Source organism: Macrosteles quadrilineatus, unplaced genomic scaffold (genome assembly GCF_028750875.1).
Source record: "Macrosteles quadrilineatus isolate MER2022 unplaced genomic scaffold, UCM_ALF_1.0 Scaffold_5__1_contigs__length_97177068, whole genome shotgun sequence".
NCBI lineage: Eukaryota > Metazoa > Arthropoda > Insecta > Hemiptera > Cicadellidae > Macrosteles > Macrosteles quadrilineatus.
The window spans coordinates 67967598-67983527 of record NW_026542598.1 but is presented as its reverse complement, the minus strand read 5'-3'; the positions used below and the strand labels follow the sequence as shown (position 1 = coordinate 67983527).

The 15930-nt window shown below is 33.4% G+C and overlaps 1 protein-coding gene across 2 annotated transcripts in view; it reads right to left on the bottom strand.

The window, feature by feature from the left end:
• Positions 1–1131: 1131 nt before the first annotated feature.
• LOC128994161 (trypsin-like) overlaps positions 1132–15930 on the bottom strand; it is a 94037-nt gene continuing 79238 nt past the window's right edge. For both annotated transcript variants that reach the window (XM_054418492.1, XM_054418491.1), the window contains 5 exons: positions 11521–11630; positions 8214–8302; positions 6971–7229; positions 3430–3564; positions 1132–1346 (listed from right to left, as the gene is read on the bottom strand). In XM_054418492.1, the coding sequence (XP_054274467.1) occupies positions 1197–1346; positions 3430–3564; positions 6971–7229; positions 8214–8302; positions 11521–11630 (743 nt within the window). In that variant the 3' untranslated portion in view covers positions 1132–1196. The remainder of the gene's footprint in view (positions 1347–3429; positions 3565–6970; positions 7230–8213; positions 8303–11520; positions 11631–15930) is intronic.

Genomic DNA, 15930 nt, shown 5'->3' with positions numbered 1-15930 from the left:
TTAGGGCGTGGCTTGATTTTAACATATGCTATGATTCTTCTTTTTGTTTACATTTACGTCATTATTTTGTACTCATCGTGGCAACCAATGTAAAAATTTAAAAACTTTGAGTTACTTTAAAATGATATAGGCATTATCGAAAATTGAAATTGGTTAGCCTACGTCTAAACCATCCAAACATTTGACAAAACAAGCCTGGTAAGTTTGGCTAAAATAAGTTCAGCCATTATTGAGATTAAGTGTTATAAAGATTGCATTGAAGTTGATCCCAAAGAGCTTCGCTACGCTCTGCTCATTTACTAAATTAATAGAGACTTGATCACTATCTGCTAACTTCGTTGCAAGCTAAGGCGTACCACAAGGTTCTTATCTTGGCCCAGTCTTGTTCTCAATCTTCATAAATGACATTAAAGATAATATAAAGGTACCTTTTCTACTGTTCACTTATGGCATAAAGCTGTTCACGTAAGTCAACTCTCACACTGACTGTCAACTACTTCAAGAAGCCTTCGACGTCGTCAGTTGGAGCACAGCGAATGATATGTAAGCAAATCCTGCCAAAATGAAAATTATAACATTCAGCAGGGGTGGGAGCGAGCTGGTCTAGTGGTAAGAGCGAGGGACTCTGGTTCCTGGGGTCCCGGGTTCAAACCCCACCAAATCACCAATGGATTTTATCTAAGTGATAATGCCGTAACCCTTAGGTCTAACCTGAAGTAATGTGAAAAACAATTTCGGGATCGTGCCTACCGTCCTAGGGGAAAAAGTAGGAAAAAGATTAACTTGGAAGCCGAATATTTCCTCGACGGGAACCGGGTGGAACGGTGCAACACTATCAAGGACAAGGACCTGGGCTTTCTGATCAATATATCATTTGAATTTTGACTGCAGATAAGTCATGTACCAGGGCGTCTCGCATGCCGGGATTGATCACTCGGATATGGGTTTGCGCCAATGCCTCAACAGTCATGCTCAAGGCCTTAGTTTGTCAGCTGCTGAAAACTAAACAGATCCAAGCAAGAAACAAAGAGTTCATCCAAGTTGTGTACTGAAAGGATTGTGCTAGGTTTAAATTAAGATTAATTAAGCAATTGTCTGATAAAATAGAGGTGTGTAAGAATAAAAAAAAACTTTTAAAAAGACATATTAGTTTTATTTACAAACAGTCAAAATGATGGTTGTATTTTTGGCAACATTCACTTACTTATGGTTTCTTTTATCCAGTCCTTGTAAAAAAACACATCCACATAAAGGGCAGGGTAAGTTTCTGGCTGAGTGCAGTCCACGGAGCCTTGGTATAAACCAACTACTGTCAGTTTCCTGCTTAGCGGTGCACCAAAGTCAAACTGTAATTATACAACAATATAAACCATATATAAACAGACATTGACTTCTAGCTTAAAGGGATAATTAATTTTTCTTGACAAAAATATGTGAGGTGACAAACAGTTTGTACAAACTAAGTACTAAATGGTACATTCCTGTTTACAATCCTACTGAAATAATAGGTCATAAGTGTAATAGGGATAACATTTTGTTTTCGTCATTATGTTTGGGATTTGGTGGAAATACTCGTTTTGTGTCCCCCTTGAACTGAAAAAAGTGGTTTTCAAAGTCACATCTATCTGTGTGGATGTGTACAGAGCTACAGATTACACGAGGTCTAATTTTGACAAGATTTGGTATGTGGGTACTGTGGCATCTCCAGAAGCATGTAATTGTTCAATTTTTAGAAATTTCATATTTAAATGGTGATTTTTCCATAAAAAACCCTAAACTCGGATAAATCATATTTTTACAACAGCTAAACTATTAAAATTTAGTATTTTAACTTATGGTCCTTAAAACACAAAAAAAAAATGGTAAAACAACACCAATTTCTGCAAAAGTTACGATTTAAAACAATTAGTACCTATTTTTGCAAATATTTATATCTTTCCCAAAGAGATGTACCAAAACGCTGCTCCGCCGCAGATCTAGCACTCCCCCACCGTGTACCCATTATTAGGGGTTTTGACAAGTTTATGGGAGAAAGTATGGGTCAGATTGCTGACTTACCGTCATTAGTCACACATTTCTTTTACCCTAAATCAGGCTACATGTCCTCCAGTAGCCATGAACAATATTCACCTCCCTCAAGTAACAGAAATAAAATACTTGGGCATGCACTTAGATGCAAAGCTTAATTGGAAGGCACATATCTGGACTAAAAGACATCTAAATTTTAAAACACTAAACTTAATTGTCTTCTTGGATTTAAATCAAAACTTAGTACACAAAATAAATTGTTACTGTGCAAAACAGTTCTAAAACCAATTTGGACTGATGGTATTCAGCTTTGGGGATCAGCAAGTACCTCAAACATTGAAATTATTCAATGTTACCAATCAAAATTATTATGTAAAATTGTCAAAACACCTTGGTTTGTTACCAACAGAACACCTAATAATGATCTTCAAATTCAAACAGTCAAAGAAGAAATTACAAAATCTAGAGAAAAATCTATAAAGCTCAAATACCACTGACTCATTCACTCACTCATCACGAAATATCAGAAACCATAAGACCTAGGAAAACTTGGCAGGCATCTTCCTTTTGGGTAGTAGACGCTCACTAAGAAAGGATTTTACCCTCCGACCTCTGGGCTCCGCCCCAGAGGATCTGGAGTTTCCCATGTTAACCTTATGAGTACTCATATTTAAATGGAATTAATGAATCTTAACAGCTGTTTCAATTAAAAAAGTTGGTTCTGTTCTATGATGTTCGATAGCATTTAAGTTACAAGGATTGCCAACAGGGTGCAGCACTATTATTTCTTTTACATTTATGACAACAGCTAATTTGTAACCAAAAGGTGAGTGAGCGTAGCAATCGAACTTCAACCTGGAGGCGAGTTAGCGTAGCGAACGAGCTAACCTGAAGGCAAGTGAGCGCAGCGAACGAGCTCTAACCTAAAAGTGAGTGAGCGTAGCGAACAAACTTCAACCAGGACGTGATTGAGCCATGCGAACGAGCTCACTTATGAAGTTAAACGAGGCAAAACCCGCGGGTTCAACCAGGACGTGATTGAGCCATGCGAACGAGGTCACTGATGAAGTTAAACGGGACAAAGCCCGCGGGTACAGCTAGTACATTATAAAATTGGAAAATAATTCAAATCATCTTGCACTTAATTTATTGGACAATCACAACACCATTTACAGACTGAATGACATACGATATTGGACCTTCCATTCAGATTCGGCTAAGTGTTATCAAAATTCTCTTTGTTAGCTAGTGTTGACAGTGGTTAATCACTATGTTCTTCAAGTTAATGTTGTATTATTATTTATATCATTTGCTTATTGTTTAACTTGAACAAATTGTAAATTAAATAAAGTAAAAAAAAAGATTGCTGACGTCGTTTATGTTCTTACTTGAACAACTTACCACACAAGGTCCTCCATTTGCATTGGATGCACAGAAGCTTCCGACAGCAGCTGTAAGGTTGTAGAATTTGCTGCAATCTTCATCACTCAGAATAGTCTGGTCAATTGTTTGGATATTTTGTTCCTTTGTATAGTTCTAAAAACAATAATCATACTTAAAAACAACAGAAAAGGAATAAAAAATACCCCCGCCGCAGCAAACCTGACGCCTGAGCGAATTTCCATTTGGCTGAATTGATTTTCAATTGATCTATTTAAATAACATTAGGTTTAACGAGTACCTAGGTTTGCTGCTACAAGGAAACTAATAAAGTGTGTGTTTTAAGTAAAATAATTATTGCTTAGTATAAAATGAATATATTTGCCAAGTTTGATCAAAAGATATCCATAAACAAGCAAACTACAACATTTTACAATATTCTCCATAAGAATGACATGGGAATTTTAAATTTACCATTTTTTTAGTTTTCTCCGTAACCAATAACAGTACAAAACACTTTGATATACTGAATTGTTTGTTTTTTTAAGCTCTTTAAGAAGGTTTAGAGAAAAATTGGGAAATTTTGTGTTTTGAGGGTCAAAAGTGAGAAAAACCAATTTTTACCCCATAAAACCCTGTTCCCATGGTCTGATCATGCTGGATCGCGAACTCATTTAAGTTTATCCCACCTTACACCTTCAAACCAAATTTCATCAAAATCGGATAAAAATTACTCAAGTTATCGTGTTCACGGACATACACATATATATATATATATATATATATATATACAGTATATATCATACTTGGGAATAACGAATAGAAGTTCTATCAAATAGCACTATTCATTAGTTTTTTTGGCTAACTTCTATTTTATTCGTTTGTTTTAAATTAACTAACTAATAACTTCTATCAGTTACTTTTTACGGGACTAACTAATAACTTCTAACTAGTTAGAATTTTCAACTAACTTTCCCAATTATGCGGAAGCATCTCAAATACTGGTTATTTATTTCACGTGATCAGTGAGGGTTGCGTGCCGTGCAGGCCGTGAGAGGTCAGTGCCCTTGTAGACAAACAACGCGGGGGGTGGGGAAAGAGAAAGTCAAAGTCCAGTTGCTTTGGAATGCAGTGGGCCTGTGGAAGGGTAGTGACGGCCATTATCAACACCCTAAGCACTGATGGGTGGGAAGGGGAAATGTTTGTTTGGTGATTGATATATCATCTCAAGTGTCAAAACCTTGTCTTTAGTTGATGTTCATTATCTGACAAGTTTTATGTCATTTGTTTATGTTGTAGTAATGTAAATAAATGTGACAATGTTTGATTAAAACACAAGTACCAGGGGACCGATCTTGCTCGAGGTGTTTGATTTGTTCAAGAGGTAAAAAATAGAGCTTATAAGCCTACAAATATTTTCAGTCTTACTATACTACGATTAATTAAGTAGTAAAGTCAATTCGTTTTTGTTAGACATCCACTTATCCTCAATTTAGTCTACAAACAAAACTTTTTAATTTGGACGATCAATCTATAAAATGTCCACAATAAGCTTCAATCAATATAAATCTCATGATACATAACATCTGTTATCTGACGACCGTTATTGCATTAAGTCACTGGGATCGTGGAACGTTGCAACTATAATTACGGGATGGTGTAATAACGCATCAATTCGTGCGGTGCATCGTCAAAAAATACAAATCTCCTTGGCCTTTCCTTTAGATTTTTAGTTCAATGTCAGTGTATATTGTTTTGCAGTAAAACACTTAATGTTTTTGAACAGTCGTAATTATCCCTTTGGTTAAGTAAGACATCGTACAATGCAAATGTATTATACAAGCAATTTTCAATAGCTTTGAAATTGGAGGAAATCGTAGGAGCCATTTTTAAAATCATATCTTGCGCAATCTTTACTCATATTATAGTATATATTAGTAACCAAGATGTGACATTAAAAAATACTTTAAAACAACTGCCTAGTGAACAACTAATTTCTACTAAAACTAACTTTATTTTCTATCAGTTAGTTTTTCAACTAACTAATAACTTCTATAAGTTACTTTTTAAACTAACTAACTTATAACTTCTATCAGTTACTTTTTACGGGACTAACTTATAACTTCTAACTAGTTAGAATTTTTGACTAACTTTCCCAACTATGATATATATATATATATATACATATATAAAAATTTGAACGAGTGGTGTTTTTGGCCTCTGGGGACATCAAAATGAAAAAGTAAATCGGTCCCGGGCCTAAGTCTTACCATGAGACCTACGGTAATAGCTACTTCCCTATAGGGAAATTCGCTAAAATAGTATATTTCAAAAAGGGTTATAAACACTGGCTATATAGGACGTTTATTGACATTCATACTCAGCTAAGGATACACAGCTTGTCTTAAATAACTTAAAGAAATCAATCTTTGTGTTAATGGTGAATCTGGAGCAGAGGATATATTGTAGTATTATAGGACTCAGCCTTATTCAAATGATACTTGGTACTATACGCTGCTAAAATGCAAAATTTCAGATTTTTCTGCATCATTACAATTATTTTATCATTAAATTAAGTTGGAGATACAGTTTTACAGGTTTTAACCTGAATATGAGTGTAGAATAGTGGGAGATGCATTGTGTATAGTTTTGTTACTAAGCTGATACATTAGCCAGGATCATATTTTTTTCTCTATGATTTTAGTTTTTATCAGAACCACTTGAGGGGCATTATAAATGTTTATTTAACATACAGGGTTGGGCAAAATTATGGTCACTACCAGTAAACTTTTGAATGGCCTACATCAGAAAAACCAAACTATGCACACCTCTATATCGCATTAAAGTACGCTTTCTTGTTGGTAGTATCAAAACTCTAGCATATATTTTTTCAACTGTAGGAGTGTTTTTTTAACCAATTAATAGACATTAAATTATGTTTTAAATACTCTTCCCCTGCCACGGCACATTACCTAATTCTGAATTGAAGTACTCAAGAAAGTTTTCACTGAGAGGTTCTTTGCTTCCCCAGAATCTTTCGTTCAAAACGATGGAATAGGCTTTAAAATTTTTTCCTATATTTCTTCCTTTTAATACTTTAATACTTTTAAATGAAATGGCGACCATACAAAGTCGGTATTTTAAGCCAAGTATGAATGGAGATGAGTGTGATCTTGTAGGCTTGTTAGTGACTAAGGCCGACTTATTCCTCAGACACAGCTCTTAATTAATAACCCATACAGCTAATGGCAACTTATTAGGGACCTACAGTTTATAGTGGAATCCGAACCACATATTTGCCTTGGTGTATACTAATTGGTCTAATTTTCAGGATAGAACTGTGGATAGTCATAGTACTCACTCGTGCGGTTAATCCACACCAGGGAGTATCGAATCCACAGTGCATGCCTATAAATATCCACAATTTGTAACCTCCTAGTAGCTGATTACAGGAAAACTATACAATTCCTCTAGTGTCTCAACTGAACTATTATGATCTTGTTAAATCTACATTTCACCAACAACCAAAGCATAAAAACACAAATTATAATAAAAAACTTACAGAAGAACGAACACCCCATCCAGAGACTGGGTATGTTACATTAAAGATTTTCAGTGTAGTTTTTGGCCCGTAATATCCCTTTTTTGTTGACTTGTTATTGAACTTAATGTTACTCTTCAACTTCACCAAGGCAATATTGTTGGCCCATGTGCCTGGTACGTAATCAGGATGTATGATACATTTCTCTGCTAGGATCACAGAACCTTGAGATGTCCAGTTGCTACTTCCAGCTCTGATACTGATGTAGGAAGGGTCAATCCTGAAGGAAAAAAGGGAGTATAGTGAAAGATTAAATATTTTCATTTTAACTTTTAAAGTATGAATCACATGTATTGTGAGACCTTCATTGTCATTATGGAATTCAAAATTATCATTATGTAAAGCTAAGTACATTTACGATGGATTAATTTTGTTTAAAAATTGAATATTTAGTGATTATCAAATCTGCTGATACACTTTCGCCTTATAGGCTATTTAAAAGCTAAAAGTTACCACCTTATAATTAATAGTAGTGGGTAAATTATTATTTTAAATAACCTAACACAACAAACCTAATATTTTGTTTAATAAATTAAAATTAAATTTTGTTAAAATGGTTTTAATCAAAATTGATTGGTTTTTCCTCAAGTTTTGTCAAGTTCTCGGAATTTATGAAAAAAAGATCCATGCTATAAATACACAAATTATGCACAACAGTTTAAATCTACTAAAAAATACTATGAAACTAAGTGAAAATTTTTCTAAATAACGGAGTTCTTCGTTTGACCGTATTTAATGTAAATGATGAAGAATTATTTGTGTAAAAAATAAGTGATAAAAATAACACTTGATCAGCAAAACTCCCAGTATCCCATGTATAAAACACCTCTTAATGAGAGTTCGTGAAGAGGGAGAATCAACAATAATAACCACCACAAATTGAATTTGAAGAAAATGTTAAACGTAAAAAAAGAAACTGAAAGACAATAAAGTAAATGACATGCAATATGTTCAAAATCACGGTTTTGAAAAATTTGGGTGACAAAATAATGATTAATTACCTAATTAAAATCTTAAATCCGTATATTTACCATTTCAGAAGTTTAGACATTTTTTGTAACACTAATGTAATTTGTGTATTATTTACTGTTAAGTAAAACTGATTTAATTATGCTTGTCTAGGAAATAATGAAGGTTTCAAGATTCATATACATTGTAGGCCTTTGAGTGAGATTTTACAAAGTTTAATCCTTGCTCCACTTACCAGAGACAGTTGAATGCTGTAGTCAACACCCAGGTTTTACCAACAATTACTCCAGCTCCCCAGATATTGTTGGCTATTAAAAATGCCACCTGAGAAAATTTTAACTGGTTACTCACTAATTAAAGTACTGTACCTTAAATTTTAAAACTTTTCTTTGGTACATTAATTACAGGAAATTTAGTTAGTGGAGTTTATCAGTGATCTTAATGCTTATGAAATTCCATTTTAATTGAATGGATTAAAAGGTGCATGCAAACACATTTAGTAGGAGTATCTACAATTTAATACAATATATTATATATATATTTATTATATTACTAGTGTACATGTTGCTCGAAATCGAGCAATTGCAAGGAAGTACAGGAGTTATTTATAAACAAATAACTTGTTTAGAAACTAATAACAGTCATAAGTTCCGATGATTTTAAAAGAGTCAACTAAATAGGTAGTTTTTAGTAGTCAACTATAATGGAAATACTCACAATTTACATAACGATCCTATTCCAGTTTAAAGAGTTGACTTATAACAATCAACCTGCCCATGGACGGGAAAAGGTAAGCTTACAATTTAAGTCTTCGAAAAAAGGCTGTCAAATTTTATAAAGTACCGTACCTAAGTTATTTAGCCAATTTGTAGACAATAAGGTGTAGGCTACTTTAATCTCTACTCAAAAACTGGCAGAACTCTGAAATGGTGTTATTTATCATAGCCTTACTCATATGCCAAATCCTTAAAATAAAAATTCTATAATTAATAACTTGTATCATTAAACACAAACCGACATCCAAAACTATACACATCTTTAATACAACATAGATAATTTACACATCGACTGTTTACAATTAACATGTGTTCTTCTTCTCACTTTTAATTTTGCTTCGCAACGGGAAAATCTGTTTCATAATCATTGAAATAGATTTAAAATAAATAATCTATCACAAAGTTTAAGATTAAATAAACCTACCACATAGTTATTTAATTTTTCTGGATCAGCTGTCTGAAATTGTAAAATAGGCATTTGACAGTTCTGGTTGTTTACATGTCAAAGCAAATGTAAACATTGTGAGTTTTCTCATGCTTCCATGGAGACCAATTATTAATTTTTAATTTCTGACAACAGCTGGAGTTTCAAAACAATGTTTGTTTCCCATGTTAATCTTATGGAGAAATACGGAACTTTAAAGGGCCCCAGGGCCTCACTCTCTAATTATTTACCTAAAAAGAAAGTTTCCTGCACAACTTCACGTTACACTCTTTCCAATGACACCAAAAACATGTCAATCGGTTCAGTAGTTTCGGAGGAGTAATTGTCACAAAAATCCTGCTTGCGTATTAAATAAGTACTAGTGTACCTGTTGCTCGAAATCGAGCAATTTTCAAGTACCGGTATTATACAGAAGTTATTTTAAAACTACAGTAATAACGGTCATAATATTCGATGAGTTTAAAAGACCCGACTAAATACTTATGTAGCTAATTGAAATACTCACGCTATTTAATAGCGCTTTGAAATAATAAATGCTTCTTGTAAAAATATTTTAGAATTTTTTGGACCCGACCTTATTTTTTAGTGTTTTCTACAAATGTTTCCCATCTTAAAGCTATTACCAGTGAACATTTCTTGCATGTATTTATTTGATCTGACTTTAGGTAGGTTTACTTTACCACTGTGACAACATGAAGTGTCCATATTCTTCATGGTTTTTTTTTACTTCCAAAAAGTTGCTTAGCATAACTGGCAAAAATGATTCATCTCCCCAAGTGATTGTGTACCTGGATTCCTTACTGTGAGACCAGGCCTCTCCTCTACTCTTCCCATAAGTATAAGATTTCCTATTAATTGTCTCATCCTCCTGTTTTCAATATTTCTCCTTTAAACTCAAGAAATTGTCTGTTCTTCCAACAAAACTGATTGACTGTTTAGATTTGTCTATAACCTCCTAAATATTACAAACATCAATATTTACTCCCAAAAAGCTGGTGAGTTTCTTTTTATATACAGCTGTTTTTGTTTTACAATTTGATTTCAATGTAACTCTTATGGGAAAAATGCGACCTTTGAGAGCGTCTCGTGCCCTTAAGGGTAAGACTTTTTAAATTCTAAAACCTTTATGCAATACTACGAATTGAGACGAATTATTTGACACCTCAAACGTTAAAATCGATCCAGAAATAACGGAGGAGTTTTGTTCACAAAAAACAGCCTTCACGTATTAATATAAGAGATAGATAATAAAACTAGATTTTAGTGAAGGTTATAAAATTATTTTACTTATTAATATTACATTATTATTAATTATTGTTATTTTATGGGGGTTTTTATGGGAAAATAACATAAGTTACAACAACTTTTGATCTCTAATTTTTATGGTAATTTGGGATTTGTATCAACTTGTTCAGAATTTAAAGGATATAACAAAAAAAAAAAAGAAAAAAACATAGGCCTAGCACTAAATAAAAAAAATTTGTGGCATTTTCGAGAAAAATCCAATTTTTCTGTTAATTTATGGAAAAATCCCCATTAAAAAACAAAATTTTAAAAAATGAAGAAAAACCCTTCAGATACCGTGGGTTAGTACATACATACCAAATTTAATCAAAATTGGACCACAGGCTCTGTAAACATCCACACATATAGACACACACACACACACACACAAACATCACTTTGAAAACCATTCAGTTAGATATGACCCATTCAGGGAGACCCAAAACGGATATATCCACTCAAAAATTAAACTCGAAAATTTTGAAGAAAACGATACTTCCTCCATATAGGCCCTACTTTGTATAGAGGGAGAAAGTAATAGACCTTCGACGTTATTGGCTTTTACAATTCAAGGATTAACCAAAAATTTTTGTTATAATTTTTCAAAAAACCACATTTTATGATGGGTTTTGAATATTGATATGGTCTTAATGACTAACAGTTACCCACCCCATGTACCGGTACTGTTACAGGTTAGTATAAGATTTCTGTGGTTAGTTTATGAATAATAAAATATTTTATTTATGTATATAAATTTGTCTATTTAGCTGTATTTGATTGTACATGATCCCAAAAAATTACCAAGCTGTAATGCTCATACAACAGTTAAATCAGAATAAGGACTTGGTGTTTGATTACCAAGTAAAGCTCTTACAATAAACATGGCTACCCACAATATTTTGGAACATTTGGATCAAATGCTTGTTTGCCTTTGCTCAATGCAGTTTTGCGAGTAACATTAAAATACAGCCTATTGATTTGTTTGAATTAATCTTAAAAGTCTATTTACATTACAAAATACAAGAATTAAAACTTACATCAATCGGGTATTGGTCAATAGTTGTAAAATCTCCATTAATGATCCTCAATTTGTTCTCATATTTTTCAATCTCGTTGGTTATTACAAATGCGCTTCCGTAGAAAATTCCTGAAAAAAAGACGTTTTTATTTAGTTGAGATGTTGTTTTTACACTAAAAGATGAATTTTAAGGAATGCATTGCCTCTTTAATTAGTTATGTTACTCTTGTACAGTAGACTTTCTCTTATCCATACACACTTTACCGGACACCTTTTAACCGGACATCGGTTTAACTGGACTACACTCGGCGGAAATGAAATGTCTTTAACCGGAAAATTTTTATCAGCACATTGATTTAACCGGACTAGATAGGCAGGAAATGGGGGGTACTGAAACGACTGTTCTTGTGAAAAAGATTTGAGACCAGTGATCACGTGTCTAAATACAATGCTCTCCTAAATTTAAGTCGAATACCACAGTAAACAGTCCGTTTTAGCAAGTTTTTGAGGACGTTGGTTTAACCAGAAAAACTGTTATCCGGACTGGCCTCGATTCCAAGGAGTTCGGATAAGAGGGAGTCTACTGTACTCCTTATCTGGCTTTGGAGTTCGAATGGTTGTTAAAATACATAGATCCAATATCATCTAATACAGTCAACTAGGTGAAACCCGTCGAAATCGACGGTTACTTTCAAGGCTTACGTTAATTCATCTAACTGCGATAAATTCGGGTGAAATATACATATTTTGAGCATTGTTTAAAGAGTAAAAAGTATAAAAACAATAATGATATTAATTGCGTTAGTTGACAAATTTGGTTGATCATTCAATGAATAAAATATTCCACATACCGTACGTCATAGGAGTTATTATTAGTATGTTATATGGTATCTCTTCTTTTGGAATAACCTTTAAATAGTATTAAAATCGTATTAGTGGATCTTTTGTAGCTAAACACTTCAGTGATTTCATCGGTGTAATGTGATTTTATTTCAAAAGAATATATTTTTTGGGAAGACATATTCTAACTTCAAAGGGAGGTACGGTATATCCGTTACAGTGTAAGTTTGATTTTTCCTTCGTCACGTCGCGTCAGTTCATATCGTACTTCTGTGCCAATCCGTGCCTCTAGCATAGTTTTAATATATTGATTGTGGGGTTACTGTTAAAGCTGGAATTCCTTGACATGGGGGATGACAGTTAGTTGTCTCAGCCTTATCAATAACATAAAGTTGTCAATATAATCTCTCCCCATGGCATAGCAATGGGACATTTCCAAAAAGCAAAAATACTGTAAATTGGCTCTTACGTATACACTGACGTTTACATATTGTAAATCAACGTATATTATAAAGGATTAAATGTGATCTAGTTTAAAAGTAATATGACCTTTTTGTCATGACAGTAGCGATTTTATCCAAACATATACAGATACGAATGACATAGATTGAGCACAACGTCATCATTGACCTAGGATAGGGGCCTACTGCAATTAGACTAACCATCCTTTTATGAAATATAAAAAGTTGTTTGGCGTGTGTTTAGTTGTGGTTACGTTTGGAGGTGCTGAATATTTTATAGTTTAAATAAATGAATATGGGGAATTACGGTGTACATTGATTCAATGAGGGTGGTTAAATTATTAAGGGTACAGTATTAGAACTGATAACGGAATGGATAACAAACATAGACAATTAATTACATCACTAGCTTTACTAGCGTGTTTTACGTTTTAAATTTCTTCAACATGTGACCAGTTCTTTTGTTCAAATGAATATTATTTTATTTTTGACTCAGCTGTTTACCAAAACAAACTATATGTTGTTGTTTTAGCGAATTTCCCATATAGGGAATAAGCTATTACCGTAGTACTCATGGTAAGACCTGGACGCGGGACCGATTTTTTTTTTTTCAGGTCCCTAGAGGCAAAAACACCATTCGTTCAAATTCATTAAAAATAACTAAAAAAGGGTACTATGGTGTATTATTTATTAATATTAATTACAGTAGCCCTACATGTGAACAGTATCAAATATTATATATTTATATATATACAGGGTGTTGAAAATGTCTGGAACCAACATTATATCTGGTGAGTGGTTAAAGAAAAACAACTGATATTTCGTATACGGATATACTATGGTTTTACCTATCTTTTGGTGCCTTGTGAAATTTTTTACCACTTATAGGAAACGTCACGTAGAGGATGCAGTAAAAAGTTTTAATGGAAGCCTATGGTAAATGATACATCATTTTAAAGGCCATTTTTTTCTAAGTAAGGAGCCACAAGTTTCATCTCAAAAGGACCACCCTAGCAAAAATGGCGACTGTTTCAAATTTAAAAACCCACTTATAGGGAACGTCCTGTGGAGGATGCAGTAAAAAGTTTTAATGGAAGCCTATGGTAAATGATACATCATTTAAAAGGCCATTTTCTTCTGAGTAAGGAGCCACAAGTTTCATCTCAAAAGGACCACCCTAGCAAAAATGGCGACTGTTTGAAATTTAAAATTCAATTATTTTCAAAAACTTCAAACAGTCACCATTTTCGCTAGGGTGGTCCTTTTGAGATGAAACTTGTGGCTCCTTACTAAAAAAAAAATGGCCTTTTAAATGATGTATCATTTACCATAGGCTTCCATTAAAACTTTTTACTGCATCCTCCACAGGACGTTCCCTATAAGTGGTAAAAAATTTCATAAGGCACCAAAAGATAAGTAAAACCATGTATAACCATACACAAAATATCAGTTGTATTTCTTTAACCACTCACCAGATATAATGCTGGTTCCAGACATTTTCAACACCCTGTATGTGTGTCCGTCAGCACGATAACTCGAGCAAAACTGATCCGATTTTGATGAAATTTGGTACAAACGTGTAAACGTACGTTTATTCGAACGAGTTCGCGATCCAGCATGATCGGACCATGGGAACGAGGGTTTACGGGGGGTTTTATGGGGTAAAAATAGGTTTTTCCCATTTTTGACCCAAAAAAACATAAAATTTTGCAATTTCTTTCCAAACTATTTTGTAGAGCTTAAAAAAACAAATAATTTAGTACATTGAAGCGTTATTATGCGCCTAATGGTTACCGAGAAAATTCCAAAAAAAAAATTCCCATGTTATTCTTATGGAGAATAAGTAAACTGTTGTAGTTTGCTTGTTTGTGAACATATTTTGATCAAATTTGGAAAATGTTTTTATTTCTTACTAACTATTCACATTTTACAAAAAAAAAAAAAAAAACAGTTTTACCCTCCCTGATGCAGCAAACCTAAGTACTTGTTAAACTAATTCTATTTAAATCAAGAATAAATGTTATATTTTTAAGTAGACATTTCAGTGTAAATCCAATCAGTCAAATGGAAATTTGCTTAGTCTGCAGGTTTGCTGCGGCTGCGGCGGGGGTATTTACTTTTCTTTGTTTACACTTATTTATTTAGCAATTGATGCAGTGAAATTGATATAAAGGATATATGTGTGGACGATTCGTTTAATGATGTCTGGACACCAACGTTATAATTAAGTGTACTGTGTGTGAATTTTATTGGATGTTTTCGTTTTATTTTAGGGAGTTTCTATTCAGACCTACTGGAAATTGTGTATAGTATGAGTAATTGTATTGTGTTGATATTGATTATGGAAGAGGCAGGTATAAGATGGAATTGGAAGGTGATATCGTTGACTAGGCCTATACACTTTCTCAATTGATAATTACTCTTTCTACTGTAGGCTGCTATAAAATTTGTCTTTATGCGTGTAAGTTAGCTGTTCTGATTTATACACAGTTTTAACTAACTACTCCCGTACGTAGGACGGGCTAACACCTCGTTAAGGATTAAGTTCATAATATTAAGAAATGAGTAAGGATAGAAGGAACAAGGAGTAGAGAGTTAGTGGCCCAGATAAGTGAGCCAAGTGTGTACCAATGTTTAAGTTATTTCGGGACAACATCTTAGTTCACATATGTGAAACAGAGAAACTCTCGTTGATTACGTGTTGTCAGAGTAAGAAAGCTAATGATGTTATTCAAACTAATTTGGCACCAACATTAATCTTATTATGACTTTGTGTCTACTTCTAATTGGCTGAGGTGACAAAAGATTTAACTTGAGGACTTCATAATTGTTTCCTCGTTTTGTTTGGAACTTCTTTCAGTGACTGTAGAGTATAGAGGTGAATCGAATCAGTTAAACAGGCATACATTTTAGTGCAACAGCTGATTTGTTTTGATAGGACAGTGGTAGTGATGTAAAATACCCAGGTATATAAAACTCGGGGTAAATACCCTGGGTATTTACCCGGGTAAATACCCAAAATCCATAAATACCTGGGTATTTTGGGTATTTATAAAATCAATTGAAATTCATTTATATTTACCCCTAAATATGTTATTGTTATTACATGATAAATTAGGATAGTCAAT